The sequence below is a fragment of the Ostrinia furnacalis genome, unplaced genomic scaffold (assembly GCF_004193835.3).
Source record: "Ostrinia furnacalis isolate ACB-3 unplaced genomic scaffold, ASM419383v2 OfSCF4894, whole genome shotgun sequence".
NCBI lineage: Eukaryota > Metazoa > Arthropoda > Insecta > Lepidoptera > Crambidae > Ostrinia > Ostrinia furnacalis.
Window position 1 is genome coordinate 78,777 of NW_021135133.1, and position 26,402 is coordinate 105,178.

At 37.8% G+C, this 26,402-nt stretch overlaps 2 protein-coding genes across 2 annotated transcripts in view; one reads left to right on the top strand and one right to left on the bottom strand.

Moving 5' to 3' along the window:
- The window catches only part of LOC114360114 (uncharacterized), a 30,968-nt gene extending 23,541 nt beyond the window's left edge, over positions 1-7,427 (top strand). Inside the window, exon 8 of the mRNA XM_028314687.1 lies at positions 7,301-7,427. Coding sequence (XP_028170488.1) covers positions 7,301-7,422 — 122 coding nt within the window. The 3' untranslated portion in view covers positions 7,423-7,427. The remainder of the gene's footprint in view (positions 1-7,300) is intronic.
- Positions 7,428-7,615: 188 nt separating this feature from the next.
- On the bottom strand, positions 7,616-25,324 carry LOC114360115 (uncharacterized). The gene is made up of 2 exons (XM_028314688.1): positions 24,101-25,324; positions 7,616-7,681 (listed from the first exon to the last, which is right to left on the bottom strand). Exons 1-2 carry the CDS (start codon positions 25,322-25,324, stop codon positions 7,616-7,618), a joined length of 1,290 nt encoding a protein of 429 aa, XP_028170489.1.
- Positions 25,325-26,402: the final 1,078 nt, after the last annotated feature.

Consider the following 26,402-nt stretch of genomic DNA (forward strand, 5'->3'; position numbering starts at 1 on the left):
AGTAATACAGTTACTTACCTTATTTTTAATTATTGAAGTTTATGTGTTTTGAATAAAAAAGATAGTAATATTCATTGAAGTAATACCTATTACTACGTATAGAACAGACATCGCGAACAAAATATGTACAGTGCGGGGTGCGGGGCGGGAATTTGACGGACAGCTGTCAGTCAAATCCATGACTATCAAGTTTCATAATTTATGGCGATAAAATCTGCACCAGAAAATGTCGTACTTCATTGATAGGATTGCACGAATAGTGACGTTCCTGCGGTCGCCTCATCATAGACATTGTGAAACGATTGTGAAAATAAACAAATCGGCTAAATTGTGTTAAATTTTCATGGTGCTCAATAGCAAAAAGGTTCAGCTACTTACATTATTTTCTTTTATTATATTGTGCGTTTCCTGTAATGTAATCTAAGCTCCCCTCCCTTAGACTAAAATTAGCCCTCCTAGACAAGTGACAAAACGTAGCAGTTGAAACATTCGAAATCACTGCGCTCTGCCGNTATGTATCTGGAGTTATTTGAACAGTATTTTCGTCTATAGGATGGCATATTTCAAAAAACAAAACTGCACTCAAGCGTGTTGTCACAGCAACCGCTGAGCACATACTAATTGAATTTCGGTCCGTGGACCTATTTAGGTGCCAGAAACAGTCTAGTTGACATGTCTTCTCTAGTACGTAGTACATTATTACTCAATGGTAATATTAAAGACCGTTAATAAAAGTCTGAAAGAAAACAAAAGGCGAAAACAACTCCCAAAACATAACTAAAGGTGGTCGTTAATTTCATGACCTAAAACAAAACACTATGTTCTTTTACAACCTCGAGGATGACAAACAGTATGCAAATAACATAAAAAGCACAAAAGCTCCAAAAATCTGATTTGCTCTACTATACTTATCCAGGAAAATGTTCTTTAATATCCTTTACAGAAATTGTATACGTCTACTCGCATTTCCATGGAAACCACGCGAGCGTCGCTAACGTAGGCACGTGGAAGTAGGTAATAATATCGGAACAACATTAACAGCGTTCCACAACACACCTTCGGTGATAGGGAAGGATATATTAAATAATATAGTGGGTAAACTTATGATATAAAATTTGTGCAGGACGACTACAAATCGGCCGAGCGGAACCCTAAAAAGATAAAAGGAAACCGCAGCAAATACCTATACGTACCTATAGGTATGTAATAAATCATCGGCGCTCGGCAAGTACCAAAAAAGACAGAGACAGCGCGAGCGCGCAAAGGATAGCGATAGCACGCGCGCCCGCGATAACCGCCCTTAGCGCATACGCAATAAGGCTCATATCCGGACGCCTTATAGTTTGTTTACGATTCCCGCGAGTTCGAGTAAGTACTTGCGTATTCCCGAATACGGGCGGACCGCGTATGTTTCTAGAAAATAGGCGGGATTTTATGGGTATATAAACCGGCTGCCGGGCCGCACCAAGCATAGTCTCTCATAGTCAAGCGAAGAGAATAGTCTTCTCTAATCAATCGAAGTGAATAGTCTTCTACAAGCAACCGAAGAGAATAGTCTCCGGTAGTACAGCGAAGTCTACTCAAGAGTCTCAAGAGCGCATAGTGAATAGTACAACGACTACAGCATAGACCTCGGACACCGTATAGCATAGCGACTTCGGATACCGTATAGACCGGACTCCTACAGCGTGTGACATCGACCGCACCGTGTTCACCGTATAGAACGTCACACCGCACATAGTATAGAAGCCACGAGGTACGAAGACGTGGCAACGATCCACCACCGATTATAGTATAGTAGTGCAGCGATTGGAGACACCGTCAGCGGAGCTTCTACAGTCTACAGTCCACCGCTCTCCGTTTCACCGCATCCGTACAGCCCACTCCGCTCATCCACTCCAGTCACAGTTATCTGGCTCCGACAGTTCCGTACAGTTTTTATAGCCGGATAATCAGTCCTGCACAAAATTCCTTTTTAGCTGTCAACAAAGAGTCATTTCGCTGTCATAAAATCTCTTCAATTTCATACGTTGCATAGGGGGTTGATATTAACATTGCTGTAAACTATGAACTAATGACCTTATTAGTTAACTAGATCATAGGCGGTACTTGAGAGATTTAGGTATAACCAAAATTAGAGCGCGTGTTCTATATTCTGCCCACACTGCAGCTTTCAGGAACGGCTTATGACAGAGAAGTGGTTCGTGGGCATTTCAAATATGCGCATTAGACTAAAATACGCTTCATCAACTTGTTGGCCCCAAAAATTACACCCACTCGTAGAAGAGTCTAGAGTAATATTCCTCAACTTTCGCACCTACTCATGATTAGTGTTGAAAATGACCAAAGCGGCTGAATTTGACTGACCGTCATTTACGGTCAAATTGGTCAAAAACAAGTAATAAACTGCCAAAAACGGCCAATTTCGGACAATTTGATTTCATTAATAGTTAAGTACTTTTTAAGTTTTTTCTTAGATTTTGTGATTGATAAAAGTCTACAACATCTTAATTGAAATAAAAAAGTGGTTTGTAATGATTTGTTATAGTTAAACATTTTACAGTAAGTCTAAAACTTCTAAATTGAAACATTATGTGTTTTGTAATAATTTATTGTGCTCTCTTTCTTTCCCTACGCAATTGCGCCGCACCCCGCTCACGTGCATTATAGGTGAATGGCAATGTCGCATCGCCGCGCACGTCAACTTACGTGACGTAAGACGTCACTCTCTCCTCTCATAATTTAATACAAAAAACCAGTGTGCTTCAAATTCGTACCATTGAAACCATTACACAGAATAGTAATATAACGTTCCTTCATTTAAAATTGCATATAAATTGGGTACGTATATAAATAAATTATTCGGTGGTAGTACAGTAATATTGAGTCAAATTGACTGAATTTGACCGGACATATATGGTATTTGACCATCGTGACCGGTCAGATTCAGTCAATTCCTACATCTCTACTCATGATTAGGTTTTGACCATCAATTATTAAGTGATGGTGACACATAACAGTAATTTTGTTTTTAAAGAGGTCACTTAAATATTAGGGATTGATGGTGAAAACCGCATTAAGATTTTTACACAAAATTAGAAAAAAAGGAATTGAGGTTCCCCACCCTATACTTAAAACTGAAACTCAAAAATTTTTTTTTCATCAAACCCGTATTTTGGGGTATCTATGGATAGTTCTTTAAAAATAATATTGAGGTTTGTAATATCATTTTTTTCTAAACAGAACAGTTTGCGCGAGAGACGCTACCAAAGTGGTAAAATGTGACCCCCCCTAACTTATAAAATAAGAGAATGACAAAACAAAAAAATATATATTATGATGTACGTACATTACCATGACAGTTCACGCGACCTGTCATTTGCCTATGATCGCGCCGTGATCGCGCCGTGATCGCGCCGTGATCGCGCCGCGATAGCGATCTGCACGCTTTGGTGTGGTTGAAGCATTACGGTCTAAGACATTTATTTCTCAAAACAGAAAATACATTTTCTTACATTGAAAAACACTGGTAAGTAAATTATTATACACGGAGCTGTTAGTAAAATGAGCCAGATTCTCGTAATAATTTGAAATCTACGTCTTTAGGAAAATAACCGCCATACGAGTAGTAGTATTTTGGACGCAATAAAGTAAAAATGTTTTGGTGTTAAACATCTAAATATGGAATTTCTAAAGAACATAATGAAGAATGTTCACTAATTTTGTTTTTTAGCTTTCTGTATTCTCTGTTAAAAATAAAAAATACACGTGAAAGAATTATTTCGATACGTCAATTAGTTTCCAAGATATTGAATTTTAAAAGTGCGGGCGGCGGCCGGCCCGCCATTTTATGCGCGTGACGTCATATCTGGGGGGCACGGCAGTGCCCCCACCAAGTCGAGCAAAAAAGCGGCACGGCCGTACCATCCTTTTCTCGAAGCAATTCAGGCCATTTTCGACCGCCTGTAACTTCGTTGTGGATAAAACTAGAAGGCTGAATTTTCATTAGCTATGCAGGCATTGTAAAGACACGGTATATTTAAAATTTCATTCAATTTGAACCAGTAGTTTAAGAATTATAACGGGTCAAAGTTACTTAATTTTGTCACTCACTGACTGACTCACTGACTCACGGTGTTAATATGTATAATAAGTTTGTATTTACAAAAAAAAAATATTTAAGTATGTTTATATCCGTTTTCTAGTGAGCGGACGCTGTGAATGTACGTCACACGGGGTCACGTGACCGTCGGCGGGTCTCAATATTTAAGCGAACTTTGAATGCCTATAAAATCATAACTACTGGGTATTTTTGAATGAAATAAAAACTAATGTATTTGTAAATGTAAAAGCTTAACTGTAACATAGGTTTCAAGTGATTTTGCATACCTAGTAACATTCTCAATCTTTATAACGAAAGCTCTAGACCGAATAAAATGCGTAGGTAGGTGCGTTATTACATTCATATTGAAATCTGTTCGAGAGTGGACCGAGTGGATTTCATGTATTTAATATTTTTACGTCTATAAATAAAGTAAAAATACTACTTACAAAAACTCAACCATGTGATAGTTTATGAGGAAAAAAATCGCTTAATTTTTGATTTAAAGGTTAGCGTTATACGAAAAGTTCATATTTCTAACGGTGTAAAAGAACCTATAGAAAATGCACTTACTGTTAATTAATTATTTTCATTGTGATAATACAAATACGGAAAATAACCATTCAATCAAGTAATCGATGCCTTTTCTGACTGCCTGAGAACAAACTACACAGCGCAAGTCTGCTCCTTTCCCATGGGTGACAACACTTTCTAGGAAATTATGAGACAAACGTTTATGCCATGGTGTTGAAAAAACTTTCATAATGTTTCAGGATAGTGTTTCAGGACGTACTTATATTACACCAACTCCCAACCATCAGTTTTATCATATTACCATCATAAAATCAACGTTCTATTAACAAGCAGCCGTATTCCTCGTGAGTCATATTATGTTACGATCTAAACAATATAAATCAAATTAGTTTGATGCTTTCAGCGGATGCATTGAATCACAAAGGTTTTTCAGTGTTCACCACCACATGTCTGATAAAATTTTTAACAATACAATTAGTAAGCGGAAACGTGCGTAGTACCAGGCCTGTTCATCTCCGCGAGTTTACATCGAAAACAAAACACGCACGATGGCCCACCTACAGGATACTATTCGACAAGGCCTCACATACGAGCGAACATTGACTCACGCACGCGTATTCTTGTGTATGCTTAGTGTATGATGGAACCTCAGAATACGGAACAAACCAGAAACCGTCAACGGGCGTAAATGTGTATTCATTTAAAGTACTCCAAATCGCACTACTTTGACTTTAGAGCAATCAGTCAATGGCCGGCGCGCGCATTGTTTACATATCCGTCAGATTGACACTTTATAATTAAATTATGCCGTCTTGTGCCGTTCCAACATGTAAGAATGCTACTGGAATTACGAAGAAAGTGCATGGGATCATGTTTTATCCGTAAGTAGCACATTTCCAATTCATTTTAATTAAATAATAATTTTCAAAAAAAATCACGGTTGTATTTTGTAAGTGTTGCCACAGGTCAACGGAATATTTTACCCTACTTTTTTATATTGAATTACATTTGTCTACTTATAAAAAATTCACGCGTTAATTTTGTTAGCGTTACCACAGAATAATGGAATATTTTCCCCATCCTTTTTGTTTTAATTAGTTTTTAGTGTAATTTCATCCATGACATGACAACCTGATTAATTAAATTATAAGTGCCACTTGTGGTCTAAACTGAATAAATATTTTTGATTTTGATTTGATTTCAATATATTGAATTAATTTATAATATTACTCCCTAATAATGAGGAGATAATAAATTACTATCGTGAATTTCATACTTTCCCATTTATTCAAAAGTAAGGCATTGGTATCAACAGATCAGCAGCAGCAATATTTGTATATTTAATAATAATTTTAAGTAATTAATTATTGCTTACATACTTACTCTGATTTTTTTTCAGGATACACAGCCAGAGTTGCCTCGCAATCAAATTTAAGTATTGGTGATGTTTTTGATTTGGATTCTGTTTTTGACTCCAAGAAAAGTTAAACTAAAAGCACTACTGCGCCGTAAACAAATGTTTTGTTGTCGATATGTTTACATAATAAAGAACCTTAAGTTTCTTTTTTGTTTTACTTGGCATTCTAAAATTTATATTCGACTTTTGTAATTGACTTTTAAATAACATATTATACCTACATAAAATATAGTACATATATTACACTATTTAATAGAAATAAATAATCATCTTACACTTAGTTACTTCGGAGTAAAAATTAAATTCATAGGTAGGTAGGTACTATCTATGCCTATGGCCAGTCATGTCGTCTCGTTCTATCGCAAAGAATCACCATTTGATAAGAGCGAGAGCAAAAACGGAAATGGATAGTTAACACTGGCCGTGTGTACTTATTTCACTTACTTATTTTTTACTTGTTTAACATCTCTTTAAAAAATTACATAATTTTACCCCAAAAATGGGGGTGTCACACGGCGCTAGTAACACTAAAGGGGGTAGAGGGGCGCGGGAGGGGAAGTATTTTGGACACAAGTTGCCGCGTAGAAATGTTATCGAACACTCCTTCTGGTTTGTTCTGTATTCTGAGGATGGAACAAAATAAAGAAAATGGTGTACTAAATACTGTGCAGTATTTAACTGCCTAAATAATAATAAAAACACAGAATGTACTTTTTTAAGTTGCCTCAAGACACTGAGAGGTAAATAAGTAGTTAATATTATTCGTGATAATTCATGCTAAATCATGTATTTCTTCCGCCATTTTCTGCAGTTTGGCACCTTCCGTCACATCATTTTACCGAAGTCAGCCCTATAGCTTCGGCGCAGTGCCGATCACTGACGTTTGTCAACAAAATGGTGCTTGACTCTTGAGACAGGCTAAATTACACCACATTGTTAATGACATTGAGCATACATTTTTTTAAATACCTTCGCGAAGTAAAACTTCTGTACGTAGTACTTATTATTATTCTGTGGTAGTACCTACTTAAAGCTTGTCACATGGCAATAACGAACAACGACGCGCGCGCCCGCGCCTCAAAGCTCGGTACGGGAAAGTCCCGGAGCTTAAAAGCGTTAGATTTTAAAACAAAAGGGGTTATAGTGGTGGGAAAAATACGTGGCGATTGTTCGTAGAACAGATGGCGTTTCCCAACTTTATATTCCAACTTTCGAATGAACCTACTAATCAAACCTTTTGTTTGCAGGCACAGTGAAGCCTTTCAGGCTGTGGTTTCACACCGACAGCGTGGAGGCGCCCGTCGATATAGACAACCGCGGGTTTTGCCTTAACTACGTACAACAACCGTGCACAAACAATCTTTTATAATCTTTCCACATAATAATATAGTCCCTAAAATAATCGTAGTAGTAACTGCCATTAGTAATAATTTCAAACAGTTTGTAAATAGGTTTGTGATTATGTCAATGAGCTGTAATCTGAAGACTTATTCAGTATAACCTTAAAATCCGATTTCTATTTGCCACTTTTAACAAAGGATTATACAGGTCCTTGTAATGGATTATTTAGGGATTAGAAGAGCATTCTGCATTGAATCGAAACCCACTTGTGAAGCAGAGAACGAAGGCTAATGACGAATAAACTCTTAACCAATACACAAGTGTAAACAGAACGTTTGATGGAAGTTTCAATACACCGTCTGGAGTTGAACTGAAGTTGGGTGATATTCGGGTACGATGTTAACATAGCGCAAGCGAGGAGTTTGACTTGGACCAAACTTGCATTTGATGTGGCGTCCAATATTCGACCAAAGCCTAGAAATAGATGACGCCAGTTGATCTTACAAGATAAATATTTGGGTCACACAAAGATACTGAGATATACGAGTAGCTCAGGCTTAAAGGTTCAATCAAACCAATGCATGCAGCCGGCGTGCACGATTACTATGGCGATAAGACTTAAACGCTTTGATCGCCATCGCCATCGCGCAGGCTGATCGCGTTGGTTTGGCCGAACCTTTAGTCCACTCCAGTAAACTCAATATTCCCAATTCCTTTTAAGTTAAACCCTGCTGATGCCATTGTGTGCTTACAGCAAAATACGGAGCCGGGTGTCGCCATTGTCCTTTACAACTGAAAGAGTTTCTAAGAGTTTAGTTCATCTCCAGCATCAGACACGGGAGATATTGGATAAAAATCTATTGTATCGCGAAGTGCAGCACAAAATGATAAAAACACTTAAAAATATTATATGTTGGTTTCTTCAACGTTGTCGTTGTTAATCTTTTGTGGGTGTTATTTTATACTTTTTTTGATATTTTATATTGAGTGTTGTTATAATGTAAGATGTCATGTATTGTTGTGTATGGTGACATTAAATAACTTAAATAAATGACAGTCTATTTCTTACTCATTTAATTTTATGTTTAACCAGTTCAGTGCCACCTATATTGTCGTGCAAAGTAATTTAATTAATTTTAGCCAACTAAAGTCAGCTTTTGGTGAAGCTGCATACATAATTTATTAAAGTAGCCTATGCGATAGTTTCTGATTTGAAATCAATTGAATTGCTTATTAAATTTTAAACAGGTTGGATTTTTTAAGGAAATTATACAATAACATAAGCTCATATTAAAACTTTTTTGTAAAGTTTACGACAACTTTGACAAGTTTGTTTGAGTTAATAATTGCAAAATACACCTACATATGTTTTTATTTTGACAGGAAAACTATTGAAATGTTAAAAACGTGTGTAAAGTAACTCAGCGACTTGATTTAGTTATTGGATTCCAATTACGCCTATTGCTTTTGCAGCTTAACTTATTGCTTAGTCGCTGTAAAATGGATCTGGCTGCTGTTTTCTTTTTTCTTTTTCTATATCACATTATTTGTCGAGACAGCGCTATGATTTTTTTTTATTGATGTTGACAGTGTGAAGTAATGAGTCTAGGTTTTATTATTTTGTACCTATATTAGACTATCACTTTTAGTTTAAACTTATCTTAGAGGTTTTTCAATAATAATAATTATGTACATAGTAGGTACTACCTTGGACGGTAACAGGAAAGAAAAGCGATTACTTAGAAACCATCTAAATCCCAAGCTATGGGTCGCGACCCAGTGGTGGGTCGCGAGCGAACATTGAGTGGGCCCTGCCTGTAGAACGACACACCACCCTACCGATACAACTGCTGGGCAGCGGGCGAAATTTCCTATAGGTGGCTCCCGAGTTTGGGAACTTGTATTAGATGAGTCGTAGCCCAGACAACTTTGGGAACCACTGATCTAGATGATATGTACAGAGATCGAACTCGCGACCAGCTGGAGTAGGATACACGCCGTGATAATGATATCGATGATTTTAGACGACAAATGTATGCACTTATCGCGTAAAATTGATAAAAGGTCGCGATAAAAACTTATCGCGGCGCGCATTCTAGGCTACTCAATCCACCACGAAACAACTTCAAAATCTTATGAACGATAAACAAATTAAAGTAAGTAAACAACTTTGCAATCATATTGAATTCACTCAGATGAATGCACTAATCAAAAGGCAATATGAAACCATTGGCTTTTCACTCGTATGATTAGCTCCGTTTGTTAACACACTGAACTTGCGATGTTCTGAACTGTACTAAAGGGTTAACTCAAATAAAACCACAATAGTATTGTACTAAGACAAGACGTGTATTAAGTTGTTCGAAAATGGACTCTGTAGTCACCCATATTTATGTATGGGCCAAAAAATACTTCACTTGCGCGAGTTAATAACGTATAGCGCCATCTGTTGGTGGCGTTTTGAACTTAATACATAAACACTCTTAAACATACCGCCCCCTTAGGCCATTTAATTGCAGGAATGGCCTACAAAACTTAATGAACTAAACATTGGGTTGGTACTTAACTAATGCCTTAATTAATATCTACACTAATATTATAAAGAGGAAAACTTTGTTTGTTTGTTTGTTTGTTTAGTTGTAATGGATAGGCTCAAAAACTACTGGACCGATTTTAAAAATTCTTTCACCATTCGAAAGCTACATAACTCACGAGTAACATAGGCTAAATTTTATTTTGGAAAACAATAGGGTCCCGTAAAATATTTGGGATTTTCATAAGACGTGGAAAAGCGCCATCTATCGTCATTGCTTAAAATCTTCTTGCGCCTGACAAANAAAACAAAAAAAATTAAAGTGAATTGTAAACAATCTTTGAAGTGGGTTACTAGGGGGATAAAAACGTCAAGCAAGATGAAACGCTTTTTAACACTGGCAAATACATCAGTTGCTGACAATACGTTGCTAGAGTATAAAAAAAAATATGTGCGTATTTATAGGAAAGTGATTAGAACAGCGAAAAAAAAGGCTGTTCAGTATGAAATTGAGAGATGTAAGAACTCAGCTAAAGCAATATGGAACACTGTAAACATCAATAGAAACCACATTGGTAATGTTGATAAACTTAAAATTATTCTAAAGAAAAACAATAAAATAATTCATGATCCTCAAATAATATACAGATATTTTTGCAAATCAATTTAATCATANTACACGCAATAGTTTCGCCTACGCACGTCGATAAAATTGCTAATAGAAATCCGTCAGGCGCTATTAGAAACGGAAGATCGTCCCAAAACCAGCGGGAGTCATCGAAAAACCGGCGGGAGTCATCGTCAAATAGAAACCGACAGGAGTCATCGCAGCTTCCATACCGGCGGGAGGAGTCACGGCGAGAATATAGAGAAGATAAATATAGAAAGTTTGAAAACCGTCCATTGTCCGTACCACGCCAAACTTCGAAAGGAAAACAGCGTTCAACAGAAGACGTCGATAAACAACGCCAGAATACAGAAACAGCAACGAACTGGAGATTGAAGACTCCAGTACCGGCGGGAGCAACAGAACAACCGCAAGATAGAAACCGCAATAGCTATCTCCGTCACCGTTTCACCGNATAACCAAAAAAACACGAATTTTTAAGCAGATTTTTTTCAAAAAGTATCATTTTTTATTATTTGTTGGCACTTTTTGTGTATTTTATGTATTTTTTTAATATCTCCTGTTATTTAGTATTATTACTGTTTTTATTTTATCAGGATATACCGCTTAGTTTAAAAGTTATTACGTTTTCTTTACAATAAGTAATTTGAAGAAAAAAAATTCTATAAAAAATTAAAAAAAAAATCTCAAAAAATTTTTGACCTCTTTTTTGTCGATAAAAATAGGTCTAGTTTCATCTATTTTCATATGTACACTTTAACGTGACTCACACTGTATGTTGTTGGTATGCCATATAAATAAATAAATAAATAAATAAATAAACTAGTATAGACGTTAATGATCCCTATCTTAATACAGCTCCTATTGTTAAATGTAATTTTTTCGTTAAGATACCATGTGCATTGTTAAAGACACAATAAAGTTATTTATTACTAGCTTTCCGCCCGCGGCTTCGCCCGCGTGGAATTTTGTCTGTCACAGAAAAACTTTATCGCGCGCGTCCCTGTTTCAAAAACCGGGATAAAAACTATCCTATGTTCTTTCCCGGGACTCAAACTATCTCTATGCCAAATTTCATCAAAATCGGTTGCGAGGTTTAAGCGGGAAAGCGTAACAGACAGACAGACAGACAGAGTTACTTTCGCATTTATAATATTAGTTGGGATTATTTATTATTTGTCAAAAGAGTGAACAATGTCAGAAACCTAGGCCTTGTTATGGACAGCCACCTTAAGTTTGAGAGCCATATAGCTGAATGTGCAAGGGGATGCTTCTATCGACTCCGACTGCTTTATGGAATGAGACCTTATTTATGTGAACAGCTTCGCATTTCGCTCTGTGAGGCTCTGGTACTTTCTAAGCTTAATTACTGCGACACTGTCTATGGACCATGCCTTCTAGCCAGGACTGCAAAGCTCATTCAGCGAGTGCAGAATGCTTGTGCACGCTTCTGCTTCCACATTCCACCTAGGACGCATGTTACTCCTTTTCTGAACAGTGCCAATCGTATACGGATGGAGGCACGCAGGCGGTTGCACCTAGCGACTANGGTAGGGGTGGGGTTGCCCGCTCTTTTGTTTTTTAATACTACTACGCTGAATATTGTGTGCGGATTGGGTTGTCGTACAGGGGTACTACATGGTAAAATAAATCTCTTCGGCGAAAACAGGATAATTTAGATCGAACTTCACTTGGTAAGTTCGTTTGATCATTCAATACTGAGCCATTGTCAGAAAATGATTACATTTAATTCAATTTTTCTGGAATGAATCATGTTCATTCCAGCAAAAATGCAAAGTTCATAAAAGGCATAAAACCAGTATTTCTTTCTCAATATAAACTCGCACATGTATTTATTTACGTCTTACAATAAGGCTACACATAAAATTGTTTATTATTATGTTTCTATTAGTTTTTACTTCAGCACCTATGTATTGTATAGTTTTGTGTATTTACGAGTAAGTATGTGACAGAAATGACTGTTATAATGCAATAATGGTAATAAAAGTTGATCTAAGAGGTACCTTTCTTGATCACAACAATAACTTTAAACCAGCAAGTATTGACTACCCCCAATAACGTGTCCCCTAGTTCATTGACTTCGTCTTTATTATGCCATTTGCATACATTTCGGACGGTTCCTAGTAAATTGAAAAGTTTTTACGTTACAGTTCGTGTTACGTTTCTATTTGAAAGTGAAACAAACTAAGTACAGACACCAGCAAGTCAATCTAAACACGGTGGCATCTTATTTCGTTGTGATACTGGCTATTTTGCAACAAAAATTTGTAATCTGATGTGCTGTCATCTGTCAAGCTAAACGCTACTAAAATGCTGTTGTTATAGGTTCTAATTCATCTTACACATTGCGTGCTATCGTATCAATAATATGGGTACAAATATGATTGTCATACAAAATGTTACAATAAATATTTAAACCAGAAGATAATATTTGAATTTTTACATTCGATAAAATTTTGACTATAGATTTAAAAAAAGTTCAAAGTTCCTCATAATATCATTTTACCCTACTTGAAATTATACTTACCTACTCAAAAAGAAATCAGGAGAAAGAAAGAAAAAAATATTGTTTAGATCAAAAGCAGAATATTTACCACTTATCTGTCATGCTCTAGCTAGGGTAGAACCCAGTGAAAGTACTAACGCTGTCATTATGTGGAAGTCACGGCTAAAAGCTACTACACTCGCGAGCAAAACTATGGAATCACTTACATGAAGTTGTTTCCACGCGATCTTGTGTACTAACGAATTTGTTAGTAACAAAAAAAGTGGCACCATTTTAAAGATTAAACTTTTATCTTTAAAATGATACCAAATTCATTTTAATCACACCAGTATTTAAAAATATATCGCGGCTGATGTGAAGAAGTAAGGAAAAAGACATGTATCAACTGTTTGATACGTCGCGAGTTGCGGCCCATTTACCCCCTATAAAAGCACGTGTTTTCAAATTTTTGCTTTCACACGTTGATCCATACACATCTCAGCTTCTTTTGACACTTTACCTGGGATTCTACACCTTCAGAAGCAGCACAAATCCTTGCATTATTGCAAGCAGGGCTCAGCCAGCGGGCTGTCGCATGTCAGCTCCACATAAGCCAGTCCTGGGTTTCGAAAGTTTTAAGACGCTTTCGGAAGACTGGTGGCTTTATCCCGAGACCAAGTTCTGAACAGCGCCAGTGTACATCGCAGAAGGATGACCGTTTTTTCATGTCAACCTCTCTATGAAATCGTCATTTGATTGGTATCGACGTCCAGCAAGAGCTCAGAAATGTTCGTAGGATAGCTGTTAGCGTGTGGACAGTTCGTCTAAGATATAAGCAATAGAATTTGACTCCAAAAAGGCCTGCCACAGGCTCGAAACTGACGGCAGGTCACCGATAAGCACGCTTTCAATTTGCTCGTACACATCTCGATGGGAAGTCGAGCAAGCCACCCCCATAAGCCACTGTTTCAGCGAACCAGCACTGCACAAATCGCTCCCCAGGCTGCCTATAGACCCGACCTCTTCAACTGCTGCACTGCAAACACAGTCTGCATTCATCGGAGAACAAAACTCGCCTCCATTACTCGCCTACCCATCAAAATAAGTGCGAGTTAATTGAAAGCGTGCTTGTCGGTGACCTGCCGTCAGTTTCGAGCCTGTGGCAGGCCTTTTTGGAGTCAAATTCTATTGCTTATATCTTAGACGATCTGTCCACACGCTAACAGCTATCCTACGAACATTTCTGAGCTCTTGCTGGACGTCGATACCAATCAAATGACGATTTCATAGAGAGGTTGACATGAAAAAACGGTCATCCTTCTGCGATGTACACTGGCGCTGTTCAGAACTTGGTCTCGGGATAAAGCCACCAGTCTTCCGAAAGCGTCTTAAAACTTTCGAAACCCAGGACTGGCTTATGTGGAGCTGACATGCGACAGCCCGCTGGCTGAGCCCTGCTTGCAATAGTGCAAGGATTTGTGCTGCTTCTGAAGGTGTAGAATCCCAGGTAAAGTGTCAAAAGAAGCTGAGATGTGTATGGATCAACGTGTGAAAGCAAAAATTCGAAAACACGTGCTTTTATAGGGGGTAAATGGGCCGCAACTCGCGACGTATCAAACAGTTGATACATGTCTTTTTCCTTAGTTCTTCACATCAGCCGGGATATCTTTTTAAATACCGGTGTGATTTAAATGAATTTGGTATGAATTAAAAGGTAAAAGTTTAATCTTTAAAATGGTGCCACTTTTTTTGTTACTAACAAATTCGTTAGTACACAAGATCGCGTGGAAACAACTTCATGTAAGTGATTCCATAGTTTTGCTCGCGAGTGTATATCGACAGGCCTTATAGCAAGTTACAAAGTAAGATTTCATGGATCTACATCATGAAGTTTGACGTACATGATCATCATCATCATCATCATCTCAGCCATAGGACATCCACTGTTGAACATAGGCCTCCCCCAATGCTTTCCATGTTACCCGGCTGGTAGCGGCCTGCGTCCAGCACTTTCCTGCTACCTTTATGATGTCGTTGGTCCACCTTGTGGGTGAACGTCCCACGCTACGTTTTCCGGTACGCGGCCTCCACTCCAGAACCTTGCTGCCCCATCGGCCGTCAGTTCTGCGTACTTTGTGCCCTGCCCATTGCCACTTCAGCTTGCTAATCCGTCGTGCTATGTCAGCGACTTACATGATATTATTGCTAAAATACCCTATCTTGATAAAAACTGTATACTCTATCTGGATAGATGCTCCTCATACGTTCAAGGCCACTTATTTTGGCAACAGTCTATACTGTTTGCACAAAAGAAGGCATTAGTAAATTGTCTTTGTACAAACAACTCAAGCTGCGAACTAGTGTCCTCGAATTCAGTAATAAAAGAGATATAAAATGAAATACTTTTAGAAAAATACAGTCTACTGCGTTGCATTAGATGCCATATGGAGTGCAGAGAAAACTTAGCTTCACGGATATAGTGCGAACTAGAAAATAGTGCAAGTGATAGGCGAGGGTAGGGTAACCTCTTTTTAATGCATAACAAGGCAGATTATTTGACCGCAAACGCACCTGACGCAGGCCGCTACCAACCGAGTAAAATGGAAAGCATCGTGGGAGGTCTATGTTCAGCAGTGGACGTTCTATGGCTGAGATGATGATGAATCGCACCTGGTGTTAAGTGAGATGCAGTCTAGATGGTACATATTATCTGCCCTGAAAGTGAAAAGGCCCTAGAGGTTATAGTGTTCGGGAAAAACAGGCAGGCAGCGAATTCCAGTCCCTAGCTGTTCATTACTTATTTATGCAATCAGCAGTAGACCCCAAGTCCAGAGCAGTTTATTGATGTGATTACTGGTTTCAATAATATAAAATGAACTCAACTCAAATCATCATCATCATTAGGTCATCTTTTTACACTCACTGCAGGAACCTTTCCTCTTACCTATTAAACATAATCAAATGGGGGATTTAATCCCCATATTAATCAATCAACAAAATAATAAAACCAGTCCTAAATCTTATTCCAATTAATATTGCGTACTTATTATGTTCAGTGGAGCATTATTCCTCTATATTGCACATAGAAATTACTTCGCTACATGAAGCAAGAAATTTAATCTGTCACGATTGTTACTTTTCCTTATGGGGCTTAAAGTACGACCATCTACGTTTCATTCCGTTCCGTTATGCTCCATTTCATTTTGTCCCATCTGGTTAATATTTTCATTGATCTGTAAATCGAATATTGTTTCTCCTGACCTACAAAATTTTTGTAAGTACGTGTAGGTTTGATGCGAGAATCCTACGTTTCGTTCCGTCCTACTCCATTTCGTATAGTTCCTCCTGTCTTTCAAAATGTTACTTTACAAGTTTGGTACGTAGGATTCTCGTCTACGTTTCACTCCGTTCCGTTTCATTGAGTGGACCTTCTTTATTGATCTGAAAATCTTATATTGATTTCCCTGTCCTGCAAAATTGTGTCTAGTACGAATCTCTACGTTTCATTCCGTTCCGTTCTACTCCATTCCATTTTGTTCTCTTTGTCAATTGTTTCATTGATCTGAATATTGATTCTCCTGTCTTGCAATATTTTATTTTGTGAGTTTGGTACAAGAATTCCACGATTCATTACGTTCCGTTCTGTTCCATTTTGTCCCGTCGAGTAACTGAAATTGGAATCATGTTTCTTTTATCTTACACCACCGGCTACCAGAGGCGGATCCGTCCGCGCGAGCGCGCCGCACTCACAATCCATTAGACGCGACACTGTCGAACGAGTGAACTAAACCGGTCGGAGACTTGGCAAAAATAGACGCTTTGTCCTCATATTAACTGCGAACGCCCGTTAAAGCTTTTGTTTTTCCCGAGGTGTTTGCCGGTCTATTAGGAAGGGGTAGTGATTTGGGGTATAGGGTCAACCGTTTTCGAGATGTGGGCATTTCAGGCAATATCATCTTATACTACTAATATTATGTGAAAGTTTGTGAACGTGAATGGATTTTGATAAAATATGATAAATTATTAGTTTATGACTGAGGGCTACATCCAGATTTTTAAAGCGCACGGACACGCGTCCTTAGTAATTTTAAAATCACGCGGACGAAGCTGCTTAACATAGAGCTACTTTTCGATATTGTGAAGTATATTTTCCATGTGATTGAGATAAACATTTAAATTTTATTTATTCACGATATGACATAATTATCTGTTGAAAATTAAACCACAAATTAACAACGTATTGACAGCCCATCTGATGCATTAACATCGATAGTACTAATTGCTTTCAAGGGACCAACATTTTACAAAAGTAATACCAAAATACAAAAGATGTAAACCAACTTTCAATTAAGAATACCAACATTCTGAATTCCAAAGAAAATCCAAATAAACCCGCAATTAGGGTTCAAGCTGAGAAATAAAGTAACAATTTAGAAACACAAAGAGAAAATTTCGCAAGGAAAGAAATGAAAAGAATTTCCGCGTCTAGATGTAGGTTTTCAGACAAAATAAAATGTAGAAATAATAATATCAAGTATCTACTCGTATACTTCTGTACTATTAAGAGATTGAAACTGAAGAGATTGTTTGCGATCTTATCTCAGGAAGTAATGGTCCGATTTTGAAAATTCTTATTGTGTTGGATAGCCTATTATTTATCGAAGAAGGCTTTAGGCTATATAACATCACCCTACAGCCAATAGGGGTGGAGCAGTAAATAAAAATGTTGCAAACACTGGAACGTTATTTAGACTGTTTTCACGTGTACGAAGTCGCGGGCACACCTAGTAAAGGTTCGATCAGCCGGCGTGCGATGGCGATCAATTCATTTCTGGTCGCCATCGCTGCACGCCGGCTGATCGCGTGTGATCGCGTTGGTTTGGCTGAACCTTAATCAAATAAAAAAGTATCATGTTCTAAAAGCTTCTATTTAAACGTTACGATGTAGTTATTCCAGCTATTATATGAAAATCACCGTTCTATCCACTCATGTATCCAACTTTATTTGTACTCGGGATGGTGGGGTACAACAAACTAGAAGTTAGACGCGATCTAAGCCTGGCTACGTATATGTTCAAATTAGTACGGGGGCGGGTATGCAACCAGGTCGTACTGCAGTCGATGACGCTTTGTGTGCCGGACCGGTACGTATGGCGGCGCCGGCAGCCTCCTCTATTCGCAATTCCGAATGCTAGAACCAATATGCTAAAAGAGGCGCCAATTACCAGAACGTTGCGTACACTTAATGTAGTAGCTAGAACCGTTGACATATTCAGCTGTTCTTTGACTGAATTCACAAAGGTTACATTATTTATTTTATGTTATAGCCATAGTGGCAATCTTAATTGTTAAATTATGTACTAATTAATCTACTCTATCGCATTGGGGTGTAATGTTAGAGCTAAGATTGTTATTAAATAAATAAATAAAAAAAAAAAATGTCACTGAATTCACAAGGTGTCGTGTAAGCACGCTTTAAATAACAGCAACTTCACATGATTTAATTAATTAAATAACTCTTCAGCTTGTACTTTAAAATGACGCAAGGTGCTCGAAAATTCGCTTCAGGATAAAATGTTTCGTTATAATTTTATATTCGTTTGATATTCCTTTATTTGTTGGTGTGTCACGAGTAAGATTTAGTCGAATTTAAGTTTATTTCGAACAAAACAAAATCAGTTCGTAAGACATCCTCGTCAATAAATAAAATAAAATGTTTGAAAACTTGGGTTTCAAGGCAAAAACAAAAACGAAATTTTATAGCGTCTTAAGTGCTTCCCCAGTAACGACTGGAGAAGTTAATAAATCTTTTGTATCTTACATTCTTAATGTCTTTTTTAAATCCAAGGAAATTAGGTCAGCTGTAGCCGACCTATTTTTGGGGGAGCTTGAATTACGGTTTCAATTCCATCTTTCGTCTATCCTGCTAAGGCTGGAATTAGAAAATGTCTCAATTTGGTTCGACCTACGTATATTGTCGGAGTGAAGCGCGGACAATCGTGGAGATCTTACTTTTTACTGCCCAACATTTCATTTTTATTCCGTAGGCCTTCGGTTTGGCGGGTGGTGTAAGGAATAGACTGGAGCTAAGCGCTTCGACACAAATTAGGAGCAGAAGACAATCTACAACAAATGTAAAATAAATATTTCCACGGGCAACTCTTTTGAAGGGCTGCTGAATTTGGATATTTCAGATAGTGAAGACGATTCTGAAATAAAAACACGATTCTTAAACAGAAGCTGTCCAGAAATAAGTCTTAGTATTAAAGAAGAGCTGAATGAACTAATAAAGAAACTAAACTCTGTAGAAAAGAAACTTCTTAGTGCTGAAAAAGAAATAGAGAATCTGTCACTAGAAAACAATACGCTAAAGAAACAAATCAAGGCTTATGAGATGAAAACTCATAAACTTACACAAATATGTCGCTCCACTCCTAAAGCTAGAAAATCAAGAGAAAAACAAAAGAACTTCAACAAAGTAAGAATGAACTTTTCGGACATGAATTGCACTCAGAATGAACCAAATATTCAAAAATCACCAGACACAAATTGCATTATGAAGAAAAAATTATGTGTCATCAGCAGTAATAACAGAAACAAAGTCCTACGAGCTATGGAGAGACTGAATAATAAGGAATTCGAATATTGTCATTTTATAAAAACACACGCAGGAATACGAGAACTACTAGATGGCTTGGAAAATAAAATCGAGAACTATACTGAAAGTGATCATTGCGTTGTACTTATTGGAGAAAAAGACTTAAGAAAAATGGAAAGTAATTATGAACTTATAAGTGATATTGTAGAGAAGCTAAGGCAATTTACTTTTACTAACATAATTCTTGCAGTTCCTACATATATTTGTGGGGCTCCTTTGTTTAATTATAATGTGGAGATTTTTAATAATATGTTAAGTGGGGGTTTACAGTCTCTAAAGAATGTGTATTGTTTTGATTCCAATATGGACTTGTCGTTTGAAATGTTTTCCCAGTATACAGGTAAAATTAATAATTTGGGTATTTTAAATATTTTCGAAAATCTGAATAGAAAGTTTTTTCGTGACTCAAAGAAAGTGTAAAATCAATCATACATACCAATTTCAAGGGAAAAGTCCTGATTGTGGAACGGTGCTTGAGAACGAAAGCAGTGTACATAGTAGTAATATCTGCATACAGGTATATCATCAGAACATGTGTGGCGTGACCTCAAAAAAGGACGAATTTGATCTGTATCTGGAGACTCTTAACACTTCAATTATGCCACGATATGTATGTGTTACTGAGCACTTTTTAAATGACAAAAATATAAATTTATTTAACTTGAACCAGTATGGAATTATTTCCTATAATACCAGATCAAATAAAATTAGAGGAGGAAGTCTTGTGTTAGGTCTTAGGAATTGTAATTTTGTGGAATTGTCATATTGTAAAAAAATGTACAAAACCTCCTATTTTGAAGTATGTGGAATTAGAGATGTAGATACTGCACTGAATGTCATCTGCATTTATAGGAATCCGTTAGATAAGTACTTTAATCTTTTTATTGAACAAATGGAAATGTTATTAGAATATAATTTCAATAAGAAATGTTTGATTTGTGGCGATTTTAACGTTGATTTGTTGAAGGACTCAAGTCAGAGATCTGAGTTTTTGTCTTTGTTGAAGTGTTACAATTTTAAACCGCTTATATCGTCAGTGACATATGTTAAAGGTAGTGCTCAATCATGTTTGGACAACTTTTTGACAAATCTTCCCGATACTTTTATTAATGACACTAAGGTGGATCACAATGGTCTATCTGATGGTCATGCGGCTATAATGTGCAGATTTTCTCTACCGTTTCAGGGTCACAAGCAAGATAATAATGTAGTTTTATTAAAGAAACAAAGAGTATTTAACGACGCAAATAATAACAAATTTAGGGAATACGTGCTCAAATATGACTGGAACGAATATGGAATAAATAGCTTTTTGAAAAATCTTAATACAGTTTTTGTAAATTCCTACCAAATAAAAACAAAAAAAATTAAAGTGAATTGTAAACAATCTTTGAAGTGGGTTACTAGGGGGATAAAAACGTCAAGCAAGATGAAACGCTTTTTAACACTGGCAAATACATCAGTTGCTGACAATACGTTGCTAGAGTATAAAAAAAAATATGTGCGTATTTATAGGAAAGTGATTAGAACAGCGAAAAAAAAGGCTGTTCAGTATGAAATTGAGAGATGTAAGAACTCAGCTAAAGCAATATGGAACACTGTAAACATCAATAGAAACCACATTGGTAATGTTGATAAACTTAAAATTATTCTAAAGAAAAACAATAAAATAATTCATGATCCTCAAATAATGTACCGGAAAACGTAGCGTGGGACTTCCACCTACAAGGTGGACCGACGACATCGTAAAGGTAGCAGGGAAGCGCTGGACGCAGGCCGCATTGGGGGAGGCCTATGTTCAGCAGTGGACGTCCTATGGCTGAAATGGTGGTGGTGGTGGTACATATACTGAAAATGTATCATTAGACATCAACCACGGGGGCTAAGGAGATAAAAGGAGGGTTGGAAGTTTATATTATGAAAGTCCTATGTGTTTAAAGTAAGAGAGTTGAAATTTAAAATGTATGCGCTATAGATGCTAAGAGCGGATTTTACGAAACTCCACCCCTAATGGAGTAAAACGAGGTCCACGCGTACGAAGTCGCGGGCGGCCGCTAGTAATTAATAAAATTGTACTTAATGACAAATAACATTTTAAAACAAAATAAACTTAGTTTGCTATAGGCAAAATACAGAGCTTTGATGTAGGTCTTTTTATGACGGATGACTTAGTGCGCAAGGTGACCACACGTGATATGTTATCATTACCTGGATGCTTCTCTAAAATGCGCCCTAAAAGCCACCTACTAGGAGGCAAATCGTCTTCTTTAATTAAAACAATCTGGCCGATCTCTGGCTCTGGAGTGTGTGATCTCCATTTATATCGATTTAACATTAATGCCAAATACTCCTGAGACCAACGTCTCCAAAAGGTTTGAACTGATCTCTGTATTAACTGCCAACGACTTAAAGAGCTTAATGATGAGGTTTCGTAATTGGGCTCTGGTACTGTCAAAAGTGACTCTCCAATTAAAAAGTGTCCTGGAGTTAGTGGAAATGGTTCACTAGGATCGTCACTATGAATGACACTTATCGGACGTGAATTCAAACATGCTTCCACCTGAGACAAGAGAGTGCTTAATTCCTCGAAAGTTAAAGTTTGGTCTCCAATTACGCGTTTGAGGTGAAATTTAGTAGATTTCACTCCAGCCTCCCAGATACCTCCGAAATTGGGGGCATGGGGGGGAATGAAATGCCACGTAGTGCCATTCATTTCAAGATTTTGTACAATGGGTTCTTGGATGGAACTCAATTGCTGCAACTCTTTGCTTGCTCCTACAAACGTTGTACCGTTATCGCTCCAAATGTCGGTACAATGTCCTCGACGAGCAGTGAAACGCTTAAATGCTGCAAGAAAAGCTTGAGAGGTCATATCACTCACCAGCTCGAGATGAATAGCGCGCGTACTCATGCATACAAACAATGAGATGTATCCTTTATAAGAGCGATGACCTCTACCCTTGGATGTCCTTATATTGATGGGTCCAGCATAATCTAAACCACTGTGAAGAAATGGTCTAGCTGGCGTGCATCTTACTGAAGGCAATGAGCCCATAAATTGAGCCTTGGTCTGAGCCTTTTGTTTAGCACAGATCACACATGCATGAACGTGCTGTCTCACAATTGTTCTGACTGAAATTATCCAGTAAACAGACCGCAGATAATTTATCATTAACTGGGGACCGCCGTGCAATGTTCTTTCATGTGCGTCAGCTACTATCAACTTGGTGAGTTGGTGATTCTTTGGCAAAATTATTGGATGCTTAAAGTTCTCATCTCCTTGTGCTTTTTGCAATCTACCTGTGACTCTGATGATCTTGTTGTCGTCTAAATATGGACATAGTGATCTCAATGAACTTGATTTGTGTTCTGAATTTCCGACCGACAATTGAGCATATTCAGATGGAAATGATTCTCTTTGGGCTTGTCTAATACAGCACTGTAGAGCTTCATCAATTTCATCCTTGCGTAAATATGTGGACCTTGTTCGTCTTATGAACCTTCTACAGTATGCTACGACTCTAACTAATTTCGACAGTGAAGAAAATCTTTTGAAAATCGTATCATCCGGGATGGTTGCAACATAAGTTCTACCGGCTGATTCTTCAAGGGTGCCCTTCAAATCCGTCGCTCTAGGGTAAGTTATGATTTGTTCTTGAATTATCTGTGGCCCTTTGAACCATAAGCTACTCTCAGCTAAAGGAACCGGCAAAACTCCTCGAGAAGCTAAATCGGCAGGGTTGTGCTTCGTAGAAATATGGCTCCATTGCGATGAGTTCATGTTTGTTAGAATTTCCGAGGTCCTGTTGGCTACATAGGTTTTCCATTTACTAGGGTGAGCATTCAACCATGCAAGAACAATGGTGGAGTCGGTCCAAGCTTTAACCTTGTCCTTGGGAATGTTAAGAACCTTAGCAGTCTCAATTATCAATCTTGACAACAGAACCGCTCCACATAGCTCCAGCTTTGGGATGCTCACTTGCTTGATAGGCGCTACTCTTGTTTTGGCAGTTAGAAGTGATACATTCACTTGTCCTTGTATGTTAATTGTCCTTAAATAGATAACTGCTGAGTAGGCTGCCTTGGACGCATCGCAAAACCCGTGAAGTTCGACTTGGACGTCATCTGGACAAGTACCAAGCCAACGTGGAATCCTGATTTTTGTTAAATCCAATAATGTTCTTCGGTAAGTGTTCCATTCATCTAATAGTTCGTTAGAAAGCTGTTCGTCCCAACCTACACCAGCTAACCATAAACGCTGAATAAAAATCTTTGCTATGATGATGGTAGGCGCTATCCATCCTAGTGGGTCGAACAGTCTCGCTATATCTCCTATAATTGTTCTTTTTGTTACAGGTGCGGTTGCTGGAGGAAGGATCACCGAGTACTGCAGGAAGTCGTCGTCGCGATTCCAGGTAAGTCCTAATATTTTTACTGTTTGGTCTAATTTGAGTTTTAGTTCTGTTTGTTCTGGTTTTTGTGTATCCCTGTCCTTATTTCCTTCTATCACCTCCTCTGTCACTAACCCGTCACTTTCCCTTTCCTTCTCCTTGATAGTTTCAACTAACGTTTTATCATTACTGTTCCACTTTTGTAATTTAAATCCGCCTTTTTCTAATAATTTGCTTAACTGATTATAGAGCTCTACACCTTCTTCGACGCTTGAACAACCAGTCATCAGATCGTCCATATAAAAGCTCTGTAAAATCCTTTCAGCAGCTTGAGGAACTTCTTGGCCTTCGTCCATGGCGATTTGCTGCAACACTCTGACCGCAAGGTAAGGCGCCGATGCTGTTCCAAAAGTAACTGTCAGTAATTCATATTCCTTTATTTGTTTTTCAGGTTCGTCGCGCCACAGGATACGTTGGTACTTCACATCTTCCTCTGCTACTAAAACCTGGCGATACATTTTGACGATGTCCGCTACTAAAGCAATCGGGTGTTCTCTCCATCGCATCACAGTATGGCGAAGGTCCGCTTGTATAGTGGGGCCAATCATAAGAGTATCGTTTAATGATACGCCTTTCTTGTTCTTCTCTGAGGCATTAAATACCACTCGAACCTTTGTTGTCGTTTTATCATCTCGTACAACAGCGTGATGTGGTAAATAAGTTGCTTCATTTTCCTTTATGTTCTCATTGGCTGGCCTCATGTGGTCTAAAGTTAGATATTCATTTATTACTTCTGTGTACTTTTCTTTTAGGTGTTTGTCCTTTGCGAATCTTTTTTCCAAAGATCTAAATCTAGCTTCTGCGATATCTTTAGACCCGTGATTCGTGCATTGCGGTTGATCTCCACGAAATGGTAACCTCACAATGTAACGACCTTCGGGTGTTCTCACTGTGGTGCTTGTAAAGAAGTCCTCACAGCGTTGTTCTTCTTCGGTTAGGATAGTCCGTTTATCAGGTAGTTGTTCTTCAATTTCCCAAAACTTCCTTAAAATGTCGTCCTCATTTACTTGTGCGTGCATGACAGTTATATTTCTTGAAATGGCCTTAGATTTGTTATTCTTTTCTTCAGTTACATTGGCAGTGTCAACTACACCTGAAACGATCCACCCCAATGTGGTGTTCTGCGCGATCAACGATCCCGTTGGACTTCTCATTAACCCTTCTTTCAGAATGTAGCTGTAAACTTCTGCACTAATCAGCAAATCAATCTTACCTGATGCAGTGAACCCAGGATCCGCTAGCGGTAAGTATTGCAAATCTATCCAATTTATTGACTTGATGTGCTTTTCAGGCAAATATGAAGTGATGTTTTTTAACACGAACGCCTTGATAGGTATTTTATGCAAAGGATCAAAACGCGACTGTATTGTAAAGTTGACCTCATATTTGGTAGTTACTGATTTATTATCTCCCAATCCTGAAATAACGCCATGAATTGATCTCTTTTTTAATCTCAAAAGCTGCACAGTGGCTTCGGTAATAAAGCACGCCTGAGAGCCTTGATCAAGCAACGCCCGTATAACTTGAAATTCACCTGTTTGTGACTCGGCATTTACTAACGCGGTGGCTAATAAAACCTGCTTAGGTTTTTCCATTGTTGACAGACAAGTCACCAGTGGAGAGACCTCTTCAGATGAACTCTTTTCGTTTACCTTTTCAGATGCTATGTGAAGTAACGAGTGGTGGCGCTTTTTACATATTTTGCAGGTACTGGGGCTCTTACATTCGTAAGCGGTGTGATTACTGCCCAAACAATTAAAACAAATGCGATTTTTAAGAACGAACTCACGTCGTTTTGCACAATCTTGTTTAGCGAACTCTTTACAGAAACATAACTTGTGAACATCTGAGCAGTATTCACATCGCATACCAGAACCATTAGTAGAAAGCAATACCTTGGGCTTGTTCTGAGGACTACTATTTTGTTGGAAAGGTCTCTTCGCAACTACGAACTCCAGAGCCCGAAAACGACTCTCTAAGAACTCCTTAAGTTGGTTCCAAGTTGGTAAAATATTGGCATCAATATTAGAAATATGTAATTCCCACTGTTTACGCGTTTCTAAGTCCAATTTAAACGTTACTATATGAATGATAATAACATCCCACGTGGACACCTGTATACCTATGTTCTGTAGCGCACCTAAACAGTCACATGTAGTGTCCAACAATTCCTTTAATCCCGATGATGATTCAACATTTAATTGTTTTTGACTAAATAATCGTTTCAAAATG

Coding starts and splice junctions, on each gene's coding strand:
- LOC114360115 (XM_028314688.1), bottom strand. CDS start 25,324: ATGAGAAGTCCAACGGGATCGTTGATCGCGCAGAACACCACATTGGGG. Junction 7,682..24,100: donor ACGACTTCCTGCAGTACTCG/GTGATCCTTCCT, acceptor ATTCGTCATTAG/CCTTCGTTCTCTGCTTCACA.